The sequence below is a fragment of the Cebus imitator genome, unplaced genomic scaffold (genome assembly GCF_001604975.1).
Source record: "Cebus imitator isolate Cc_AM_T3 unplaced genomic scaffold, Cebus_imitator-1.0 Scaffold129, whole genome shotgun sequence".
Lineage (NCBI taxonomy): Eukaryota > Metazoa > Chordata > Mammalia > Primates > Cebidae > Cebus > Cebus imitator.
Window position 1 is genome coordinate 4,700,759 of NW_016107444.1, and position 22,204 is coordinate 4,722,962.

A 22,204-nucleotide genomic window follows, 5' to 3' on the forward strand; every position below is an offset into this window, starting at 1 on the left:
TCATGCCCCCACCTGACCACGTGCAGCTGCTATCATGCCCCCACCTGACCACCTGCGTACACATCACTCTCCCCGTGCAGCGTGAACTCAAGAGCGCCTCCCTATGAGCCATCCAGGTAGAAAGTAGCACTGTGCCTCCTCAGGAGGTAGTGACAATGGAGAGAACTTAATTTTTTTCCAAACTAATAAAAATTAATTTCAATTGGTTCCTTATTTAACCAGTTTGAATCCATACTTGGAGCTCGTGGTTTGCCACACAACTCAGGAAATGTCTGTTCTTCCTAAGATTTCCACTTGGCTATTTTACATAGATAGGATGTCAAATTCAGAACTGTAGTCACTTCACCTCATCTGCCTGCATTCCTACAGGAAAAAATAGAAGAGCTGCCTGCAGTTCCTGCACATCAGAAGAGACAGGCTCACCTTCTTTCTTTTCTTTTCTTTTCTTTTTTTTTTTAAATACTTTAAGTTTTGGAGTACATGTGCAGGTCTTGCAGGACTGTTGCATAGGTACACACATGCCATGGTGGTCTGCTGCCTCTGTCCCCTGTCACCTACATCAGGCATTTCTCCCAATGTTATCCCTCCCCAACCACCCCACCCTACTGCCATCCCTCACTGTCTTAATGGAAGACATCTAGGAGAGGAACACATAGTAGGAGACACTCTAGAAAGGAAGAAGGAAGTTACAAAGCTCGTAAGCAGGTTTTAAGTACATCAGACAGAAGCTGGGAAACAGTGAGGAGCTGAGAGTAAAGAAAAAAGTCATCAGGAGGTCACAGTAGACTGCCAGCTAAATGAATCAAATGTTGTTTTGCTGTTGTCTTAATGGGTAGCCAGAAGGCAGAAGTGGCAGCCAACACACAGCGCCCCACACAATCTTCTCATTATGCCTTATTCTGATCAAATCACGGCAAAGCAGCTGGCATACATATGCTAGACACCACCAAGGCCCTCAAACTTAGACACAAACCCAAAGTGAAATATATACTATGTTTCCTTGAAACTAGAAATCCATCAGTTCTAAGATGCACCATTATTTTATCAAGCACTAAGAAAGAAAAATGCTGCCAAACTATGACATGGTTTCTTATTACTTAGAATTTTTATCTTCTTTTTATTGAAAGAGCCTTTTAGACTTATTCAGACATAGATTTTTATAATATATCACTTTTAGGCATTTACAGAAAGGAAAATAAAAGTGAAATAAATTGGTTAAGGCAATGACAACCAGGTCACCTGCTGAAAGCAACTGTAAAACACCAGTGATTTGGAAAGTATATCACAGTTTCAGAAATGCTAAAATCTGAAAAAAAAAAATGTGTGCATCATAGAATCAAGAAAATACTGTATTACATCTAGCTTGGTGACAACAATTTGAAAAGGACAAAGTAATAGTTCACAGGGTAACTGCTACAAAGACACCTCATTGATTGAAATGTATTTCTACACAGAAAAAATTTGAGATGATTCAACTCAAAAAAGACAAAAGTAGAATAGGAATTTAATAATGCTCTTCAAGGACATCAAAATCTTGCCTCATAAAGCAGTGATTTCCAACACTTTTCTTCCTTACATTTTAGCAGCAAGATCTCTTTTTCAGATAATGTCCTACAAGAAATCTGAGCATGGAACTTCTCTGGTTAGAGAAAGAGCATCATCCCAGACATACCTGCAAGGTCAAAGGGCTCAGGACTGGCTAAAATACTGATCTGGTGATCTGCAGAGTAGATGTCACCTTCTACCCATTCCCTATGACAGCTACACCACAATGACAAGAGTTCAAATTGTGGCATTAATCAATTATTTAAACATTTATTATGTTTTGTAAAATATGAAACACTTGCTGGGTGCTCGGTATACAGAGATTAACCAAGTATGAAGAGGTTCTGGTAACCTACAAAAAGGAATTTGTTATGGTGAAATTTTAGACCTTAAGATGACTGCCAAAGAATAAGGTAAGAACTTTCTGTCAGCCACAAAAGGAGTTGTATTGACCTAACAGGCTCAAAGCCCTCCTGACACAGCAAGAGGATGAATCACATGGACCCATTAAGGCTGTCTGTAGGATGAGTCTCTTTCCAAATGCATTCAAATGTGGCTGAGTCCAACCATGTGGCTAAACTCAGCAGTATGCTGCACTGCTGCCCTCCAAAACAAACCCAACTCCATAACAAACCGGCACGCAATGTGCATCTGACTGAAGGTGGGAAGACCTACACATCCATATCACTGGTAAAGCTGCACATCTTCATCAGACAGGTCTTGATCTCCACGTTTCTTTATCTGCGCATTCTCCATCCCGTCTCCTACCATTGTCTCTAAAATCCTCTTTCACAATTCTAAGCAATTCAGTCCAGGCTCTAACATGACATGTGCCACTCATCGAGGCAGCGGTCATCTTGCTACCTGAACATGCTTTGGGAATAGTATCCATTCCCATCTCTGCTCCCCACCCAGTACAAATAGCTCAGCAAATCCACTCAGCAGTCCTGAAAGGGTAAGGGTAATCTGCAGCTAAGGAAAATAAAAGTTTTCACCATATGGACATGACAGCACACAAATGATTTCTAGAATAATATTTTAAGATGATTAAAGAAAGTTGATTTTCCATGTGCAGGGTTATCAGACTATCACAACTCATGTTGCCCCATGGATGACCTAGGTAGGTTAGGCTGATCTGGCTGGGGAAGTGCCCCGCCCCTCTGTTGTCCCTTGTGCTGTTACTGAGCTAGGGAAGTAAACTACTCAGTAATAGGAGATAGCACATCCAGGTACAAGAGAACCTTTCTTTGACAATGGGCACTTGCCTGTAAGCACCGACTCAATTTCCAGCCTAATTCACAAATCTGTATTTGGTATCATTAGGAATTTATCAGAGACAAAGAAAGTCGATACTGCATCCCATTTTATTCTTGACATATAGGAAACACAAAGAAAAGATTTTCTTTAACAGACAGCTTTAAATTAAATTGTATTCTGTGAACAGAAAAAATGGTGTACAGGAGCAAGGCCATTCTAAGTTCTGAAGAAAACTTTCTGACCACAGGCATAAAACTGTTGATCTGGTGCCCAGTAGCTGCGAAGCCAGAGGGCTTCATACTGAGCACCAGAAAATTCATACTGAAGTGTAGCAATAATCATTCTTCCCTCTCTATGCAAACCAACCTCAGATAAAGTAATCTATGTCAAAAAATACATATTGTTTAACACAACAGAACTAAAATGTAAAGGATCTGTGGAAGGAGGGCGGTCATTAACCAGTGTCCCCACATAATTTCAGAGCTTGACATTCCTTTAAAGATGAGGAAGCTGAATTCCAATGAGGTTAAGGGTGATGATGATGGACACACAGTCCTTCAGGGCAAAGTCAGGGTAAGCAACCCAGCCATACAACATGGTTAAAATCTTTACAATTTTAAAATTTCATTTGGATTTAAAAAAACATTTCCGTTCTTACCAGAATTACTTCAAAAATGAGTGGGATCAGTTTGCTTTCTTCCACAAGTCTGTTAAAAAAAAAAAGATAAAAAGATAGATACACATTAGACAACTCATATTTCAACTGATGCCCTAATATGAAGCACTCAGCCCCCATGTTTTATAGCTAAAATTCCATGACTAACAAATCATAAGATTAAACATTCATTTTTAAGACACTGAACTACAGCAATTAAACAAGAAATATGAGGCTTTTTGCAAGGGACTACTAGCTTAGCCTTATTGATGAATACCAAGTGAAATCCCACATAGATTGGTACTTTTAATATAAGAATCAAAATTCACAATGATTATAAAGACTATCAAAACCAGTAATATCAGCTGAAATAATGTAACCTCACTGCACAGTTAAATCATAAGAATTATACACTGTAATTTTTTTTATATATGCCTCATTAGCTGTCTTCTCAGCATTAAGGAATTAATGTACGATAAATTTTAATGACCTCTAATTTTTTAAAAATTAGATACCAATCACCTGGTAGACTCTAGGTACTTTCCCTCATCAAATCTAGTTATCAATTGTCATCAATTGTAATAGAAGAATTTTCTCACAAACATTAAGAAAAAACAGGCTTCATAAAAATCTAAGCCATTCAAAAGTCACAGTTTTGATTAAGAACAATATTTGTGACATCCAGGGAGGGGCCGAGATGGCTAAATAGAAACAACTCCGATTTGTAGCTCCCAGAGAGACCAATGCAGAAGGCCGGTGATTTCTGCATTTCTGACTGAGGTAAGAGGGGCCTCACAGTTAGAAGAAAAACTAACAAACAGAAAGCAAAAGCATGAACATCAACATAAAGGACACCCACACAAAAACCCCATCGAAAGGCCATCAGCCTCAAAGCTCAAAGGTAGATAAATGCATGAAGATGAGGAAAGCCCAGCACAAAAACACAAAAATTCAAAACACCAGAATGCCTCTGCTCCTCCAAATGATCGCAACTCCTCTCCAGCAAGGGTAAAAAGCTGAATGGAGAGTGATATTGAGGAAATGACAGAGCAGGCTTCAGAAGGTGGGTAATAACAAACTCCTCTGAGCTGAAAAAGCATGTTCCAACCCAATGCCAGGAAGCTAAGAGCCTTGATAAAAGGTTACAGGGACTGCTTACTAGAATAACCAGTTTAGAGAGGAGCTAAATGACCTGATGGAGCTGAAAAACACAGCACGAAAAGTTCGTGAAGCATACACGACTGTCAAAAGCCAAATCAATCAACTGGAAGAAAGGCTATCAGAGACTGAAGATCAACTTAATGAAATTAATTTTATTATAGTAAACTTATATTAGTGAAAGACTTTAACACGATGCTGTCAATATTAGATCAACGAGATAGAAAATTAACAAGGATATTCAGAACTTAAACTCAGCCCTGGACCAAGTGGACCTAATAGACATCTACAGAACTTGCCACCAAAAATCAACAGAATATATACATTCTTCTCAGAGTGAGATAGCATATACTTCTGATCACATAACTGGAAGGAAAACACTTCTCAGCAAATGCACAAGAACAGAAATCATAATAAACAGCCTCTTAAACCACAATGCAATCAAATTAGAACTCAGGATTAAGTAACTCACTCAAAACCGCAAAACTACTTGGAAATTGAACAACCTGCTCCTGAATGACTACTGGCTAAATAATGACATTAAGGCAGAAAGAAAGAAGTTCTTTGAAACCAACAAGAACAAAGAGACAACATACCAGAATCTCTGGGATACAGCTAAAGCTGTGTTAGGAGGAAAACTTACAGCACTAAACAACCACAACAGAAAGCTGGAAAGATGTAAAATCAACACCCTAACAACACAGTAAAAAGAACTAGAAAAGCAAGAGCAAAGGAATTAAAAAGCTAGCAAAAGACAAGAAATAACTACAATCAGAGCAGAACTGAAGGAGCTACAGACACAAAAAAAAAAAACCCTTCCAAAAAAATCAACAAATCCAGAAGCTAGTTTTTTTTAAAAGATTAACAAAATAGATGGACCACTAGCTAGACTAACAAAGAAGAAAAGAGAGAAGAATCAAACAGACACGATAAGAAATGATAAAGAACAGATTACCGCCAATCCCACAGAAATACAAACTACCATCAGAGAATACTACAAACATCTCAACACAAATAAACGAGAAAATCTAGAAGAAATGGATAAATTCCTGGACACATACACCCTCCCAAGACTAAACCAGGAAGAAGTCAAATCCCTGAATTGCCCAATATCAAGTTATGAAATTGGGGCAGAAATTAACAGCCCACCAACCAATAAAAGCCCAGGACAAGAAGGATTCACAGCCGAATTCTACCAGAGGTACAAAGACGAGCTGGTACCATTCCTTCTGAAACTATTCCAAACAGTAGAAAAAGAGGGAATCCTCCCTAGCTCATTTTATGAGGCCAGCTCATCCTGATACCAAAACCTGGCAGAGACACACAAAAAAAGAAAATTTCAGGCCAATATCCCTGATGAACATTGATGTGAAAATCCTCAATAAAATACTGGCAAACCCAATCCAGCAGCACATCAAAAAGTTTATCCACCACAATAAAGTTGGCTTCATTCCTGGGATGTAAGACTGGCTCAACATATGCAAATCAATAAACGTAATCCATCACATAAACAGAACCGATGACAAAAACCTACTGGTTATCTCAATAGATGCAGAAAAGGCCTTCAACAAAATTCAACACCCCTTCTTGAGAAAAACTCTCAATAAACTAGGTATTGATGGGATGTATATCAAAATAATAAGAGCTATTCATGACAAACCCACAGCAAATATCTCACTGAAAGGGCAAACGCTGGAAGCATTCCCTTTGAAAACCAGCACAAGACAAGGATGCCCTCTCTCACCACTCTGATGCAATATAGTACTGGACGTTCTGGCCAGGGCAATCAGGCAAGAGAAAGAAATAATGGTTATTCAAATAGGAAGAGAGGAAGTCAAATTCTCTTGGTTTGCAACAACATGATTGCATATTTTGAAAACCCCATCAACTCAGGCCAAAATCTCCTTAAGCTGATGAGCAACTTCAGCAAAGACTCAGGATACAAAACTAATGTGCAAAATCCATAAGCATTCCTATACACCAACAATAGACAAGCAGAGAGTCAAATTATGACTGGACTTCTATTCACAGTTGCTACAAAGAGAATAGATTACTTAGGAATACAACTTACAAGGGATGTGAAGGACTTCTTCAAGGAGAACTACAAACCACTGCTCGAGGAAATAAGAGAGGACACAAACAGATGGAAAAACATTCCATGCTCACAGATAGGAACAATCAGTATCATGAAAATGGCCATACTGCCCAAAGTAACATAGATTCAATGCTATCCCCATCAGGCTACCATTGACTATCTTCACAGATTCAGAAAAAAACTACTTTAAATATCATATGGAACCAAAAAAGAGCCTATATAGTCAAGACAATCCTAAGCAAAAAGAACAAAGCTGGAGGCATCATGCTACCTGACTGCAAGCTATACCACAAGTCTACAGTAACCTGAATAGCATAGTACTGGTACCAAAGCAGATGTATAGACAAATGGAACAAAACAGAGACCTCAAAAATAACGCCAGACATCTACAACCATCTGATCTTCAAGAAACCTGACAAAAACAAGCAATGAAGAAAAGATTATCTATTTTATTTTATCTAGCCATATGAAAACTGGCTAGCCATATGCAGGAAGCTGAAACTGGATCCCTTCCTTACACCTTATACAAAAATTAACTCAAGACGGAGTAAAGACTTAAATGTAAAACCCCAAACCATAAAAACCCTAGAAGAAAATCTAGGCAATACCATTCAGGACACAGGAACGGGCAAAGATTTCATGACTAAAACACCAAAAGCAATTGTAACAAAAGACAAAACTGACAAATGGAATCTAATCAAACTAAAGAGCTTCTGAACAGCAAAAGAAACTAGCATCAGAGTGAACAGGCCACCAACAGAATGGGAGAAAATTTTTACAATTTTTCTATCTCGCAAAAGTCTAACATCCAGAATCCACAAGGAACTTAAACAAATTTAGAAGAAAAAAACACACATCCCATCAAAAAGTGGGCAAAGGATAGGAACAGACACTTTTTAAAAGACGACATTTAGGTGGCCAACAAACATATGAAAAAGACCTCATCATCACTGGTCATTAGGGAAATGCAAATCAAAACCACAACAAGATACCATCTCACACCAGTTAGAATGGTGATTATTAAAAAGGGCAGGAAACAACAGATGCTGAAGTGGATGTGGAGAAACAGGAACGCTTTACACTGTTGGTGGGAGTGTAAATTAGTTCAGTCATTGAGGAAGACAGCGTGATGATCTCTCAAGCATCTAGAACCAGAAATATCATTTGACCCAGCAATCTCATTACTGGGTATACACTCAAAGGATTATAAATCATTCTACTATAAAGATACATGCACACATAGGTTTACTGCAGCACTATTTACAACGGCAAAGACTTGGAACCAACCCAAACGCTCATCAATTATGAACTGGATAAAAAAATGTGGCACATATACACCATAAAATATTCTGTAGCCATAAAAAAGGATGAGTTCATGTTCTTTGCAGGGACATGGAAGAAGCTGGAAACCATCATTCTCAGCAAACTAACACAGGAACAGTAAACCAAACACTGCATGTTCTCACTCATAAATGGGAATTGACCAATGAGAACACATGAACACAACGAGGGAACATCACACACTGGGGCCTATCGGGGGAGTGGGGGGAAAGGGAAAGGAGAGCATTAGGACACATACCTAATGCATGCGGGACTTAAAACCTAGATGATGGGTTGACAGGTGCAGCAAACCACCATGGCACAGGTATACCTACTTAACAAACCTGCACATTCTGCACATGTATCCCGGAACTTAAAGTAAAATAACTTTTCAAAAAGAACAGTATTTGAGTCTCTAAATAATACTTTAGTCCAGGGCTCAGCAAATATTTTTTCTACAACAGTCCAAATAGTAAATACTTCAGGCTTTGCAGGACACACTGTCTCCATAGCAACTACTCAACTCTGTCATCATAAAGTAAAAGCAGCCATAAAGAATATAGAAAAAAATAAGCACGAGTGTGCTGCAACAGAACTTCATATACAAACACCAGGCAGCAGGCCATGTTTCTGGGAAAGCTGTAGTTTGCAGATTCCTGCTTCAGCCCAAAAAATGAAATAAAATCATATTCCTTTCTACTATTTTATTAGAATTTTGTATGATAAATTATAGAGCTTAAGACAAGCATGTTGCACATGTTGTAGGTATGTGCAGTTTGTCTATTTCACAGAAAACAACAAATATTTAATAGTATGATTAAATGGTCATGGATGGGAAGGGAATTTTAACAACTGGCCTCCCAGGAGCTCATTTGTCTATGATAATACATTCATAAAAGAAAAGCCTATGAGACTAACCAAAAAAGACCACAGTATTTACATATATTTGTGAAGAGCTAATGAGACACAGAGAGATTTACTAAAGACTGAAGCACTTAGAAAGTCTAACTTGATGTCTAGCAAAGATAAATGTGATTACTGTTCATTACAGTATTACTCACAATAGCCAAGATATGAAAACAACTTAAATGCCCATCAGTGGATGAAAGAATAGAAAAAAATGCAGCATGTGTACACAATGGAATACTTGTCAGCCTTAAGGAAACAAGAAACTCTATCATATGTGACAACATGGATGAATTATCCCTAGTGTAAAAAGCCAAGCACAGAAAACTGAATACTACATGATCTCGCTTATATGTGGAACCTAAAAAAGTCAAACTCATAAAAGTAGAGGGTAGAATGGTGGTTACCAGAGTGGGAAGGTGTGGGCAAGGAAAGGAGAGATATAAATCAAAGGGGTCAAAGTTAAGCTGTCTAGACAGAAGGAATAAGTTGGTTAATAATAATGTAATATATATTTCAAAATTATTACAAGAGTACATTTTAAGTGTTCCCACCACAAAGAAATGATAAATATATGAAGTGATGGATTTGATAATTAGCCCGACTTACTCCACAATGTATATATGTATAACATTACTGTGTATGCCATACACAATTACAATTGTCAGTTAAAAATAAAATTTAAAATAAATAATGTTGATAAATTTAAAAATTAATAAATGTGATTAGTTCTATAGTTTCAACAAAAGGCGTTTTGGTAACAAATATTAAGTTCATTTATATTTCTACCTTTCTAGGCAATTGAAGGCTCATAAGTGAGGCTGAGGCTCTTTACATCATGCCTGGGTAAGACAGGAAATGCACAGACTCAAAACCACGAGGAGCTTCAGACCAACACATTCACAGTCTTCCTCCTGGGCTTCCTAGATGTTAACTACCTCTTTTCTTAAACTGGTCTTCTTAAATTTTTATGATAGATACTATTATTAGGCTTGGACTAAAATAGCCAAGCACATACGTCTCAGAGTTGCCCTAGCAACCGAGGCCAATAACATCAGAAGATCATAAATGCCACAACTTCTCCAATGGTACCTGGAAGATCCAGAGCATCACGCACAACACTGGCCTTTTGACGATGTGTTTTAAACTACATTCTAAGGCATAACCACACAAAACTACCATAATTCCTTCTTAAGAATTGAAGCTAGCTCTTCTCCAGGTTTCTGCATGATGCACAGGCTGGCGTGAATTATCAGCTAAGTCTCTTTGACTGTAAATGCTAACATTCCATTCTCACATTCTTCTGAATACAACAAACCATAACAAATTTGTTCTTTGATTTGACTAATTATGTAGCTCTAAATTATTCCACAGTGAATAAAAAGAGAATTCAAGCTATGTAACTTTTTTTATTATACTTTTAAGTTGTGAGATACATGTGTAGAATGTGCAGGTTTGTTACACAGGTATACATGTGCCATGGTGGTTTCCTGCACCCATCAACCTGTCATCTACGTTAGGTATTTCTCTTAATGTTGTCCCTATCCTATCCCCCCATGCCCTAAAAGGCCCTGGTGTGTGATGTTCTCCTCCCTGTGTCCATATGTTCTCATTGTTCAACTCCCAATTATGAGTGAGAACATGCAGCGTTTGGTTTTCTGTTCCTGTGTTAGTTTGCTGAGAATGATGGTTTCCAGCTTCATTCATGTCCCTGCAAAGAGCAAGAACTCATCCTTTTTTATGGCTGCATAGTATTCCACGGTAAATATGTACTACATTTTCTTTATCCAGTCTATCATTGATGGACATTTGGGTTGGTTCCAAGTCTTTGCTATTGAGAAAAGTGCTGCAAGAAACACACACGTGCATGTGTCTTTACAGTGGAATAATTTCTAATACCTTGGGTATATACCCACTAATATGATTGCTGGGTCAAATGGTATTTCTGGTTCTTGATCTTAGAAAAATTATCACACTGTCTTCCACAATGGATGAAATAATTTACACTCCCACCAATGGTGTAAAGCGTTCCTATTTCTCCACATCCACTCCAGCATCTGTCGTTTCCTGACTTTTTAATTATGACCATTCTAACCAGCATGAGATGGTATCTCATTGTGGTTTGATTTGCATTTCCCTAATGACCAGTGATGATGAGCTTTTTTTCAGGTGTTTTTTGGCCACATAAATGTCTTCTTTTGAAAAGTGTCTGTTCATACCATTTGCCCACTTTTGGATGGGGTTGTTTTCTTTTAAATTTGTTTAAATTCTTTGTAGATTCTGGATATTAGCCCTTTGTCAGATGAGTAGATTGCAAACATTTTCTCCCATTCTGTTGGCTGCCTGTTCACTCTGATGATAGTTTCTTCTGCTGTGCAGAAGTTCATCAGTTTAATTAGATTCCATTTGTCTACTTTGCTTTTGGTTGCTATTGCTTTTGGTGTTTTAGTCATGAAGTCTTTGCCCATTCCTGTCTTGAATGATATTGCCTAGTAGTCTTCTATGGTTTTTATGGTTTTAGGTCTTACATTTAAGTCATTAATCCATCTTGAGTTAATTTTTGTATAAAGTGTAAGGAAGGGGTCTAGTTTCAATTTTCTGCATATAGCTAGCCAGTTTTCACAACACCATTTATTAAATAGGGAATCCTTTCCCCATTGCTTGATTTTGTCAGTTCTGTCAAAGGTCAGATGGTTGTAGAAGGGTGGCATTATTTCTGAGGCTTCTGTTTCATTCCCATTGGTCTACATATCAATTTTGGTGCCAGTACCAAGCTATCTGGCTTACTGTACAACCTTGTAGTATAGTTTGAAGTCAAGTAGCATGATGCTTCCAGCTTTGTTCTTCTTGCCCAGGATTGTTTTGGCTATACAGGCTCTTTTTTGGTTCCGTACAAAATTTAAAGTAGCTTTTTCTAACGCTGTGAAGAAAGTCAATGGTAGCCTGATGGGGATAGCATTGAATCTATAAATTACTTTGGGCAGTATGGCCATTTTCACGATATTGATTCTTGCTATCCATGAGCATAGAATGCTTTTCCATTTGCTTATGTCCTCTCTTATTTCCTTGAGCAGTGGTTTGTTCTCCTCCTTGAAGAGGTCCTTCACATCCTTTGGAAGTAGTGTGCCTAGGTATTTCATTCTCTTTGTAGCAATTGTGAATGGGTTTGTCTTTACTGGTGTATAGGAATGCTTGTGGTTTTTGCACATTGATTTTGTATTCTGAGTCTTTGCTGAAGTTGCTTATCAGCTTCAGGAAATTTTGGGCTGAGATGATGGGGTTTCCTAAATATACAATCATGTCCTCTGCAAATAGGGACAATTTGACGTCCTCTCTTCCTAACTGAATACCCTTTATTTCTTTCTCTTACCCAACTGCATTTGCAGGAACTTCCAATACTATGTTTAACAGGAGTGGTGAGAGAGGGCATCCTTGTCTTGTGCTGGTTTTCAAAGGGAATGCTTCCAGCTTTTGCCCATTCAGTATGATTTTGGCTGTGGGTTTGTTATAAATAGCTCTTATTCTTTTGAGATATGTTCCATCAATATTTAGTTTATTGAGAGTTTTTAGCATGAAGCAGTGTTGAATTTCATGAAAGGCCTTTTCTGCATCTATTGAAATTATCATGTGGTTTTTGTCTTTGATTCTGTTTATGTGATAAATTATTGTGTATGTTGAACTAGCCTTGCATCCCAGGGATGACGCCAACTTGATCATGGTGGATAAACTTCTTAATGTGCTGCTGGATTTGGTTTTCCAGTATTTTACTGAGGATTTTCCCATCGATGTTCATCATCAGTGATATTGGCCTGAAATTTTCTTTTTTTGTGTGTCTCTGCCAGGTTTTGGTATCAGGATGATGCTGGGCTCATAAAATAAGTTAGGGAGGATTCTCTCTTTTTGTATTGTTTGGAACAGTTTCAGAAGGAATGGTACCAGCTCGTCTTTGTACCTCTGGTAGAATTCCACTGTGAAATTGTCTGGTACTGGGCTTTGTTTGGTTGGTGGGCTATTAATTACTGCCTCAATTTCAGAACTTGATATTAGGCTATTCAGGGATTTGACTTCTCCCTGGTTTAGTCTTGGGAGGGTGTATGTGTCCAGGGATTTATCCATTTCTTCTAGATTTTCTAGTTTATTTGTGTAGAGGTGTTTATAGTATTCTCTAATGGTAGTTGTATTTCTGTGGGATCACTGGTGATATCAGCTTTATCAATTTTTATTGCATCTATTTGATTCTTCTCTCTTTTCTTCTTATTAGTCTGGCTAGCAGTCTATCTATTTTGTTAATTTTTTTAAAAAAAACCAGCTCCTGGATACACTGATTTTTTTTTTTGGAAGGGTTTTTTATGTCTGTATTTCCTTCACTTCTGCTCTGATCTTAGTTTTTTCTTGTCTTTTGCTAACTCTTGAATTTCTTTACTCTTGCTTCTCTAGTTCTTTTAATTCTGATGTTAGGGTGTCGATATTAGATCTTCCCAGCTTTCTCCTGTGGGCATTCAGTGCTATAAATTTCACTCTAACACTGCTTTAGCTGTGTCCCAGAGATTCTGGTACTTTGCGTCATTGTTCTCATTGGTTTCAAAGAACTTATTTATTTCTGCCTTAATTTCATTATTTACCCACTAGTCATTCAGGAGTAGGTTGTTTGGTTTCCACATAGTTGTGTGGTTTTGAGTGTGTTTCTTAATCCTGAGGTCTAATTTGATTGCACTGTGGTCTGAGAGACTGGTATGATTTCCATTCTTTTGCATTTGCTGAGGAGTGTTTTATTGCCAATTATGTGGTCTATTTTAGAATAAGTGAGATGTGGTGCTGTGAAGAATGTATATTCTATTGATTTGGGGTGAAGAGTTCTGTAGACGTGTGTTAGGTCCACTTGGTCCAGATCTAAGTTCAAGTCCAGAATATCCTTGTTAATTTTGTCTTATTAATCTAATATTGACAGTGGGGTGTTAAAGTCTCCCACTATTACTGTGTGAGAGTTCACATTTCTCTGTCAGTCTCTAAGGACTTGCTTTATGAATCTGGTTTCTCATGTACTGGGCACATATATACATTTAGGATGGGTAGTTCTTCTTGTTGCATTGATCCCTTTACTACTACGTAATGCCCTTGTCTTTTTTTTTTTTTTTTTTTTTTTTTTTTTGGTTTCAAGTCAGAAGAAAGAGCTCCCTGACCCCTTGTGCTTCCCAGGTGAGGCGATGCCCCACCCTGCTTCAGCTCATCCTCTGTGGGCTTCACCACTGTCTAAGCAGTCCCAGCGAGATGGGCCAGGTACCTCAGAGATCACCTGCCTTCTGCATTGACCTCACTGGGAGCCGCAGACTGGAGCTATTCCTATTCGGCCATCTTGCCAGGCTCCACAGTCATTTTTTTTAGTTAAAAAAATTTCTATATTGTTTTCTCTGACTTATGAACTGACCTCAAATGTAATTTCAACAGAAGAATTTCAAGCAAGTAAGGAAGACAGGTAGCTGCAAACATTTACAATTCTCTAAAGCAGAATTTTTCTAAATTGCAGGAAGTGATCAGTAAGTGGACAATGAGACGAGTTTACTGGATATTAACTAGCATGTTTTTAATTAAAAATAATGAAACAAAGAATATCCAAGGGTATTGGACATAGTATTGTTCTGTAATGTATTGAGCAGTAGCATAAAATGCTTTTCTTCTTTTTAACCATGAATTGAACAACTTTTGATAATATCTACAGATTTAAGGACATTGCTTTAGAGACAATACTCATTTGTCTTTCAGTATGTTCTTTTTTTTTTTTTTTTTTTTAGTAGAGACAGGGTTTCACCATATTGGCCAGGATGGTCTCAATCTCTTGACTTCGTGACCTGCCTGTCACAGCCTCCCAGTGTGCTATCTGGACTCGGTATGTTCTTGGAATGTGATTTTAAAAAGTCAGTCGCCTTACTTTAAGCATCTCCTCTCACACAAGCATAGGTCCAGCTGGTGGAGACACTAATCAAACCCCAACGTACTCTGGGTCGTGGCGCCATCTACTCAGCGCACCATTCATTTGATGTACACTCTGGAGAGCAGCTCCAGTGCTCAGGCCTCTGTAGGCCAAGGAGGATGAGGCTTGCCACTAAAAAAAAGTTGATATTGCTGATTTCTAGAGAGTTAACAGATAGCAAGTCTTAAACAATTATAGCAGACCTTAGAAAATCACAACACAAAAGGCTGTTTTACTGCTGGGCTCTGCTGTGCTTGGCCACCATGACTCAACATCTGTATCATTTTACTACATGAGCTTGTTGTACCATAAATCCTAAAGGAACGAAATGTCTGTAATTTATGGACAGTCTGAAGGACAAGAAGTGAAAAGATTAACTTACAGTTTTTTTAAAACCAAAACCAAACAAAATGAAGATCTTTTTGAAATGATCTCTGACCTTCAAAGGATTGTGAACGTATTTACAATATGACAGCACATTTTCTTCCTTTAGCCAGCTAAGCACAATGTGTTGAAGTAACTCCAGGTAAGTAAACTGAAGTACACTGCGCTTCCCAGACGCAGTTTCCAGGGCCACTTTACCCTGGGGTTGCTTGGTTGCTTTCCCCTTTAACGGTGCCATTTGATGACAGATTGCCTGTGGTTGAGTCCCCCTTACAAAGTTTTGGTCCAGAATTGATTTTGTGTATCTGTGGTTTATATTATTAACAAAGGAGGTAGTGTTTCAATTATCAGGTTTTGAATAAACTTCTACAAACTTTTAGAATACACTATTTCACATTCTAACTCCCTCCTGTGTCTAAATGATACCCTTCATGTTGACAATATTTTAAAAATTTATTAATGTTCTATAGTCCAAGTATCAATACACAGTATTTCAAGTGTCATGTATTTAAGTACTATTTAAATAAACCATATAATTAAATTATGATAATTATTTAGCTAGGATTCGTCTATGGAAGCTACAAGCAAAAACTAATCTATAAGAGGATTCTGTCACAAAATGTGCTGTGATTATTAAATAATTAAAACACATACTTTAAATACTAAGTTAATACTTTTAATGTAAAAACATATACATGCTTTTGAGGTAAAGTCATAGCAGTGGCCTATGGAATGCGGGTATACATGCTTTTGAGGTAAAGTCATAGCAGTGGCCTAAGGAATGCAGTGGCATTGGTCTTTATTTCCTGGCACAGCTGTATTTCATGTGCATTGAAAACAAAGGCTAAATAGAAAGTAAATCTGATAATATTTAGATATAAAGCTGCAATTTTGGGAAAGTAGGAACAAGGAGACTAACTTCATTTATATTCAGAGAGATAAAGAAGTAGGTTGGGCTAAATTCCACACCATTATTAACATTTTCTAACTTTCCTTTAAAATTTAAAAGTTTTGTCTCGAGGCCAGGTAGGGATGAGGGAAGAATCAAGTTAAGAGGAATGAAGTCTCTCCTGCCCTACCCCGCCTTAGTCCTGTTTATTCAGAAGCAGAGGAACCAGGGGAAGAGAGAGGTAAAGAAGGGAAAGAATTTCTACCTGTTCTGAGCTCAGTTTTGCAGGACATAGAAATCAGCTCCCCCAAGAGTGATAGGACAGGTCCAAGGAGATCACTAGGTTGGTAGATGGAGCTGCCCTGTCTTAGGTTCACTTGCTTGCCTGCAGTTTTATCTACCCATAAGAAGAATAGACAAGACACAGGAGGCAAGACACATGATGCCGTAAGTCCAGGTCCACTGTCTCTGTGAGCCAAGCCTGTCAATCAACGACACACTGTCATCTCCAAAGGCTTCTCCGTCTCCGTGCACCTGCTCATCTCAAACGCTTTTCCTTCTCCATGCACCTGCTCATTTCAAAGGCTTCTCCGTCTCCAGCCACCTGCTCATCTTGAAGGCTTCTCCGTCTCCAGCCACCTGCTCATCTCGAAGGCTTCTCCGTCTCCAGCCACCTGCTCATCTCGAAGGCTTCTCTGTCTCCAGCCACCTGCTCATCTCGAAGGCTTCTCTGTCTCCAGCCACCTGCTCATCTCAAAGCCTTCTCCGTCTCCATGCACCTGCTCTGCCTTTCCAGCATCCATCTTTTCACACAGTTCTTACTTAGCATAGGGACTTGAATTTCTGGAAACTACCTCGGTATTTAATTTATGATTAACATTATTGAGCAGTTGCTAAGGGCTAATCTTATCAACTCAAAGTCCATGCCCTCAAACTCAGAGTCAAGCAGGTTAACAGATATAGAAACAAATATAAAAGTGAAATTAACTTATATCACAGATATGCATGTACGCACAGGACGTAAAGAAACAAACATGAAGAAAACCTAGCTAGCCCAAACTGGTGAGAGGAGGCGTTAGTGAGCCTTGAAAGGCAGCAGGAATTGGGCAGTTCTGATGTGGGGAGGAAGCAGGTGTGGCAGAGGAGGGTAAGGAAGACTACCAGGAGAGTGTTTTAAGTAGTAAAAGGTCAGTGTGACAGATAGAACAGAATGATACAGCCTGAATGCCATGCTAAGAAATGCTAATGAGTTTCCGTTTCACCCTAAAGGTTCTGAGTAACCTCTGAGGATTTTAAGCACAATGACACAGCTAGATTTGCTGTTCAAATTCCAATCTGACTGTAACAGGAAAAATGAACTGGAAGAAGTCTAGAACACTGCTATTCAATGTGTGGCCTGCAGACCAAAGACAGCCACAGGCCTATGACAAGATTATGGAAATTTCAAAGATAGTTTATGTCTGTGGCTCTAGTGATAAAAAATTGGAAGTTTGTGACAGTTTTAAAATATGGTCCCACCAAAATATGATTTTTAAAAAACAGGACATTTATACAGTACCTCCCCCTACGGTATTTATAGTATCTGAGAAACCTGGTGGGCACCCCCAAGGGAGCAGGATTCACATGACAGTAATGAGACACATGGCCTTCACGTGCACTCCAACAGGGCGCACGGAGGAGGGGACAGCATCGCTTCCATGCTGTTCTTGCCAAAAATGCATGACTCAATCTAATCACGGAAAAACAGCAGACAAACTTAAATGGGGGGGCCTCTTACGAAGTAACTACCCAGTACACAAAGACATATTACGGTTATGAAAGACGAGAAAAGGCAGAGCAACTGTTGCAGACTAAGGAGTCATGAGGAACAAATGTGATGTGGGATCCCAGACGGATCCTGAACCAGAAAAAGTGGATTAGCTGGACACGGGAGAAATTGGAATACGATCCACAGTTCGGTCAACAGCACATCAATGTTGATTTCCTGAGTTTGGTGACCGATAACCGTGCTATGGCTCTGTAAGATGTTAACATTAGTGAAAGCTGGCTGAAGGACACATGGAGACTCTTTGCACTACTTGAAAACTTCTCTGTAAGGTTAAAATTATTCAAAATGTAAAAGGTTTTTCAAAATGGCTTCTGATTTATTTGACTCTTCTTTTGTGTCTTCTTTTGAGTCTGGGCAGGTTTATGACTGCTTTGACCAAGAGAGTAGCATAGAAGTGACACCGTGATTTCTGCTTATATTCTGTGTGTCTTTTTTGAATTTCATCTTTAGAGTATTTTATCAAAATATTTACTCTAGTTACCTCCTGCTGCATAACTAGTTACTCCAAATTCAGTGGCATAAAGCAATAACCATTTTATGAAGCTCATGGATTGTGTGGGTCATGAATTTCGGCAGGACACAGTGAGGATGACTTCTCTGTTCCACAACGTTTGCGGCCTCGGCTGGGAAGGCACAAAGCTGTGGGGGATGAGAACATCTGGGGTGTGATCACCTGAAGGCTTCCTCACTCACACTTCCGGCACCTGGGCTGGGATGACTCAAGGGACGCAACGTCAACTCTGCTGACAAGGCCGTCTATCTACAGCTGCACTCCCCATGTGGCTTGGCCCCTCTCTGCGTGACAGCTGGGTGCCAAGAGGAAGCATCTGAGGAGCAGGTATTCCTAGAGAACCAGGCGGAAGCTGCAGGGGCTTTTCTAACCCAGCTTTGGAGGCCACAGAACCACTTCCATTGTGTGCGACGTGGGCATGTGAGTCATGAAGCCTGTCCAGATTCGAGTGGAGTGCAGCTAGGCTCCACCCCTGAGGGGCATGGCATGGCTACAGCACAGAAGGGCATGTGAGACGGGCAACAGTTCTGCAGACATCTCTGTAGACGATGATCTGCCACAGTATTAGTCTGCAACAAGTAGAACATTTTTAAACTGCTTCTTTGGCTGGGCGTGGTGGCGCACGCCTATAACCCCAGCTCCTTGGGAGTCTGAGGTGGGCAGATCTCTTGAGCGCCAAGAGTTTGAGACCAGCCTGGGCAACATAGAGAAAGCCAGTCTCCACAAAAAACAGAAAAATTGGCCAGGCATGGTGGTGTGTGCCCGTAATCCCAGCTACTCAGGAGGTGGAGGTAGAAGGATCATCCGAGCCCAGGGAGGTCGAGGCTGCAGTAAGTTGTGATAATTCCACTGCTCGATGTCTCCAATAAGTAAATAAGTGCTTCCTCACCAGTCTGATTAGCACTGGCCTACGGAACCAGGCAGACCAATCCAAGGGGAATACCACTGGGGCCTTGTATTCGTTTTCTATCGCTGTCTTACAAATTTCCACAAACTTAGCAACACCCATTTATTAGTCCAGTTAGACCTGCATTAGTCCTACAGGTCAGAAGTCCAGCTCAGCACGGCTGGTCCACCATATCAGAATATCACAAATATTGAGCCGCTGGAGTCAACAGGTCAGCTGTGCTAAGTTCCAGTCTGGAGGCTGGAGGTGGAGGGGATATATCTTCAAACTCACTCTTATCCTTGGCAGAATTCAGCTCCGTGCAGCTGCCGGACTGAAGTCCTCATTTCCTGGTCTCAGCTCGTAGACCCACACACACCCCGTACCATGCGGCCCTCTCCTCAAAGCCAGCAAGCAAGAGTCTCCTCCACAGCAAATCCTTCGCAAGCTTCAAATCTCTTGGACTTCTGTCTCTGAACTCTAAACCACATCTAAAGGGCTCATATGATTGGACAGGCCCACCCAGATAATCTCCAGATTTTAAGGTCAACTAATTTGGGTCCTTAATCACATCTGAAATATCCCTCATAACAGCACTAAATTGGTGTTTACTTGACTGGAAGGTGCTGTAGATACCCAGCAGCTGGAAATCTTCCCACCAGAGCCCGAACTCGCCCCGATCCCAGTTCCCTCACCCCTGCCTCCTTTCTTAAAAGTGGTTCATATTTGATTTGCTGAGTAAGCTGCTTCTGGCCTACTTGTGTATCAACCAAAATATAAGCTGGACTTTGTTTAGCTTTCCAACTACGCTGGTTAGGAGGTTTAGATTTCACATTTGCTCAGCAACTGACTGAACACTAGACTATAAGCAAAGCTTTTTTGTTTACATAATTTACCAGTCTAGTGGACCAAGGACAGTCATTTTAAATTAAAAATCTCTAACATCAAGCTGAACTTCAAATTTTTGAATCAGTGAGTCAGATTCTAAAAGAAACAGTTTAGTTATGGTATGACATTATGTCTACCCTGAAAGCAATAACATTGTGACATTTCTCCTTGAAACGTCTGCCCTTGCCTGCAATTCTTGCTGATCTGCTTCTGAGAATTGGCAGAAGCATTATCATTAAGGTACATATATAGGGAGTTATTTGTCACAAAAAAAGGGGAGGGCAGGGTTGACATTTCAGCAGCTTTAGTGTAGATAAATTTTAGAACTGGTCATTTTACAAAGATCTATAGAGTCCTCTTTATGGACAGACATTATACTTCTTCCCAGAGGAAATTTATACGCCAGTAGGCACAAAACATATATAAAAATAACTTAATCTAAGTTATAAGACTGACTGCTTAACTTACTGAGAAAGCCTTAGAATCAAGTTAGAATATAAAGCTTTTCTAGAATGTACTTCCAATTTAGGGAAACTGTCCATTGCCTAACAGCATAAGAAATATGGATTTTAGTAAAAGAAATTTGGTTAGGTTAAAAACAAGTATTTTCCAATAGAAAGGAGATTTTAAATGTAAACAGAATAATTTTATGTTGCATTAACAGCTTTGTAAAATGCTTTTTACGCCTATTACCTCAATAGATGTTCAATACAGCCCTGTAATATTCCACACCTGTTGAACAAAAGGCCACAGAGTGTCTCAATCACAGGAAGCACGAAAGGAGAATGGGAAAGCTGCAGTCAGGAGGCTCCCACAGAGGTCACAGGACCCTTTCATGCGGCACCTCTGACTCCTGCCGACCCTGGATGCTGTGATGTGGCTGTGAATTCTGTTTCATCTGGGGCTTATGTGCTCCGTAATGCTCCTGCCACCCAGCCGAGGGCTTTGGCCTCTCACCCCCACATTCTGCCAGCACTGTCCGTTCTTCCTGGGTCCTGAGGCTTCACTCTCTCCCTGAACCCCGCTGCTCTGCAGCTGGCCACCTTTCTCTAATGACTGAATCCTCGGCATTCTCCCCGAGACATGACTCCGTACTCACACCTCGGCTTCACAGGTTGAAACCACATGTAAGAAGCATGCTCATCCTTGCACCAGAGCCACAAGGAGAGTGAACAGAAAGAGGCAGCATCAGTAAGAGAAAAGATTGACATCAGAGACCAAAGGCAAAGTCCCTAAAAGGCCCACTAGATTGTACCCGTGTCCAGTTTATGATTGCCTGACCATTGCCCTGGCTCTGAAAGCCTGACGCTGTGTTCTCCCAGGCATCCTGGGGAAATCCCTGTCAGGACCGTCCCTAGTTCCTCACCTGGAACATACAAACTCAATATACCTCCACAATAGGAAACAAGATCAAAGAGTTTTCTTTACAAATCCTGGGCAGGAGGGCAGCCCTCCATCCCTGGGTCACATGAGGCAGGAATGAAGTCAGACACAGAAAAAGAGAAGTGCATGGCAAGTGGTAGCATACGGAAGGGAAGACGGTTATTTCAAGTTCACAGGCAAATGCCTGAAAGGTCCCTTTAGAGAAAGCAGCAGGGAGTGGGAGCCCACTCTGCTGGGCAGGAGAGATGCCTCTAGGTTCTCATCTCTGGCCACTGGCTTGGGCCATTTCGGTATAGCGTAGAAATGGAAACCGAGTCAAGGGTGACTGAGCCTTGTTTTCTGTATAAAAAAGTTAAATTTACGTTGAACATGAATGTCATGGCAACATAAAATCACAAGAATTCACTACACCAAGGTAACAGAGCTAATTTGTTTCTTAGTTTATAACCTTAACTGCTGTAATGTACAGGAGAAAGGCCTGGCTGGACAAGGGGAGCAAAGCTGGAGTGCGAGGGGGGTAAGAAGAGGGGG

At 39.9% G+C, this 22,204-nt stretch overlaps 1 protein-coding gene and 1 long non-coding RNA gene across 9 annotated transcripts in view; one reads left to right on the plus strand and one right to left on the minus strand.

The window, feature by feature from the left end:
- ULK4 (unc-51 like kinase 4) overlaps positions 1-22,204 on the minus strand; it is a 620,462-nt gene that overhangs the window by 335,515 nt on the left and 262,743 nt on the right. For 7 of the 8 annotated variants that reach the window (XR_005202208.1, XM_037742908.1, XM_017540957.2 and 4 more), the window contains one exon: positions 3,461-3,518. Coding sequence is in view for 7 of the 8 variants with exons in the window: in XM_037742908.1 (XP_037598836.1) it covers positions 3,461-3,518 (58 nt within the window). In the remaining variant the exon portion in view is untranslated. The remainder of the gene's footprint in view (positions 1-3,460; positions 3,519-22,204) is intronic. The other variant, XM_037742907.1, reaches the window with a different exon arrangement.
- Positions 1-22,204, plus strand: part of LOC108312811 — a 420,933-nt gene that overhangs the window by 285,635 nt on the left and 113,094 nt on the right. The gene's annotated exons all lie outside the window — the stretch shown is intronic.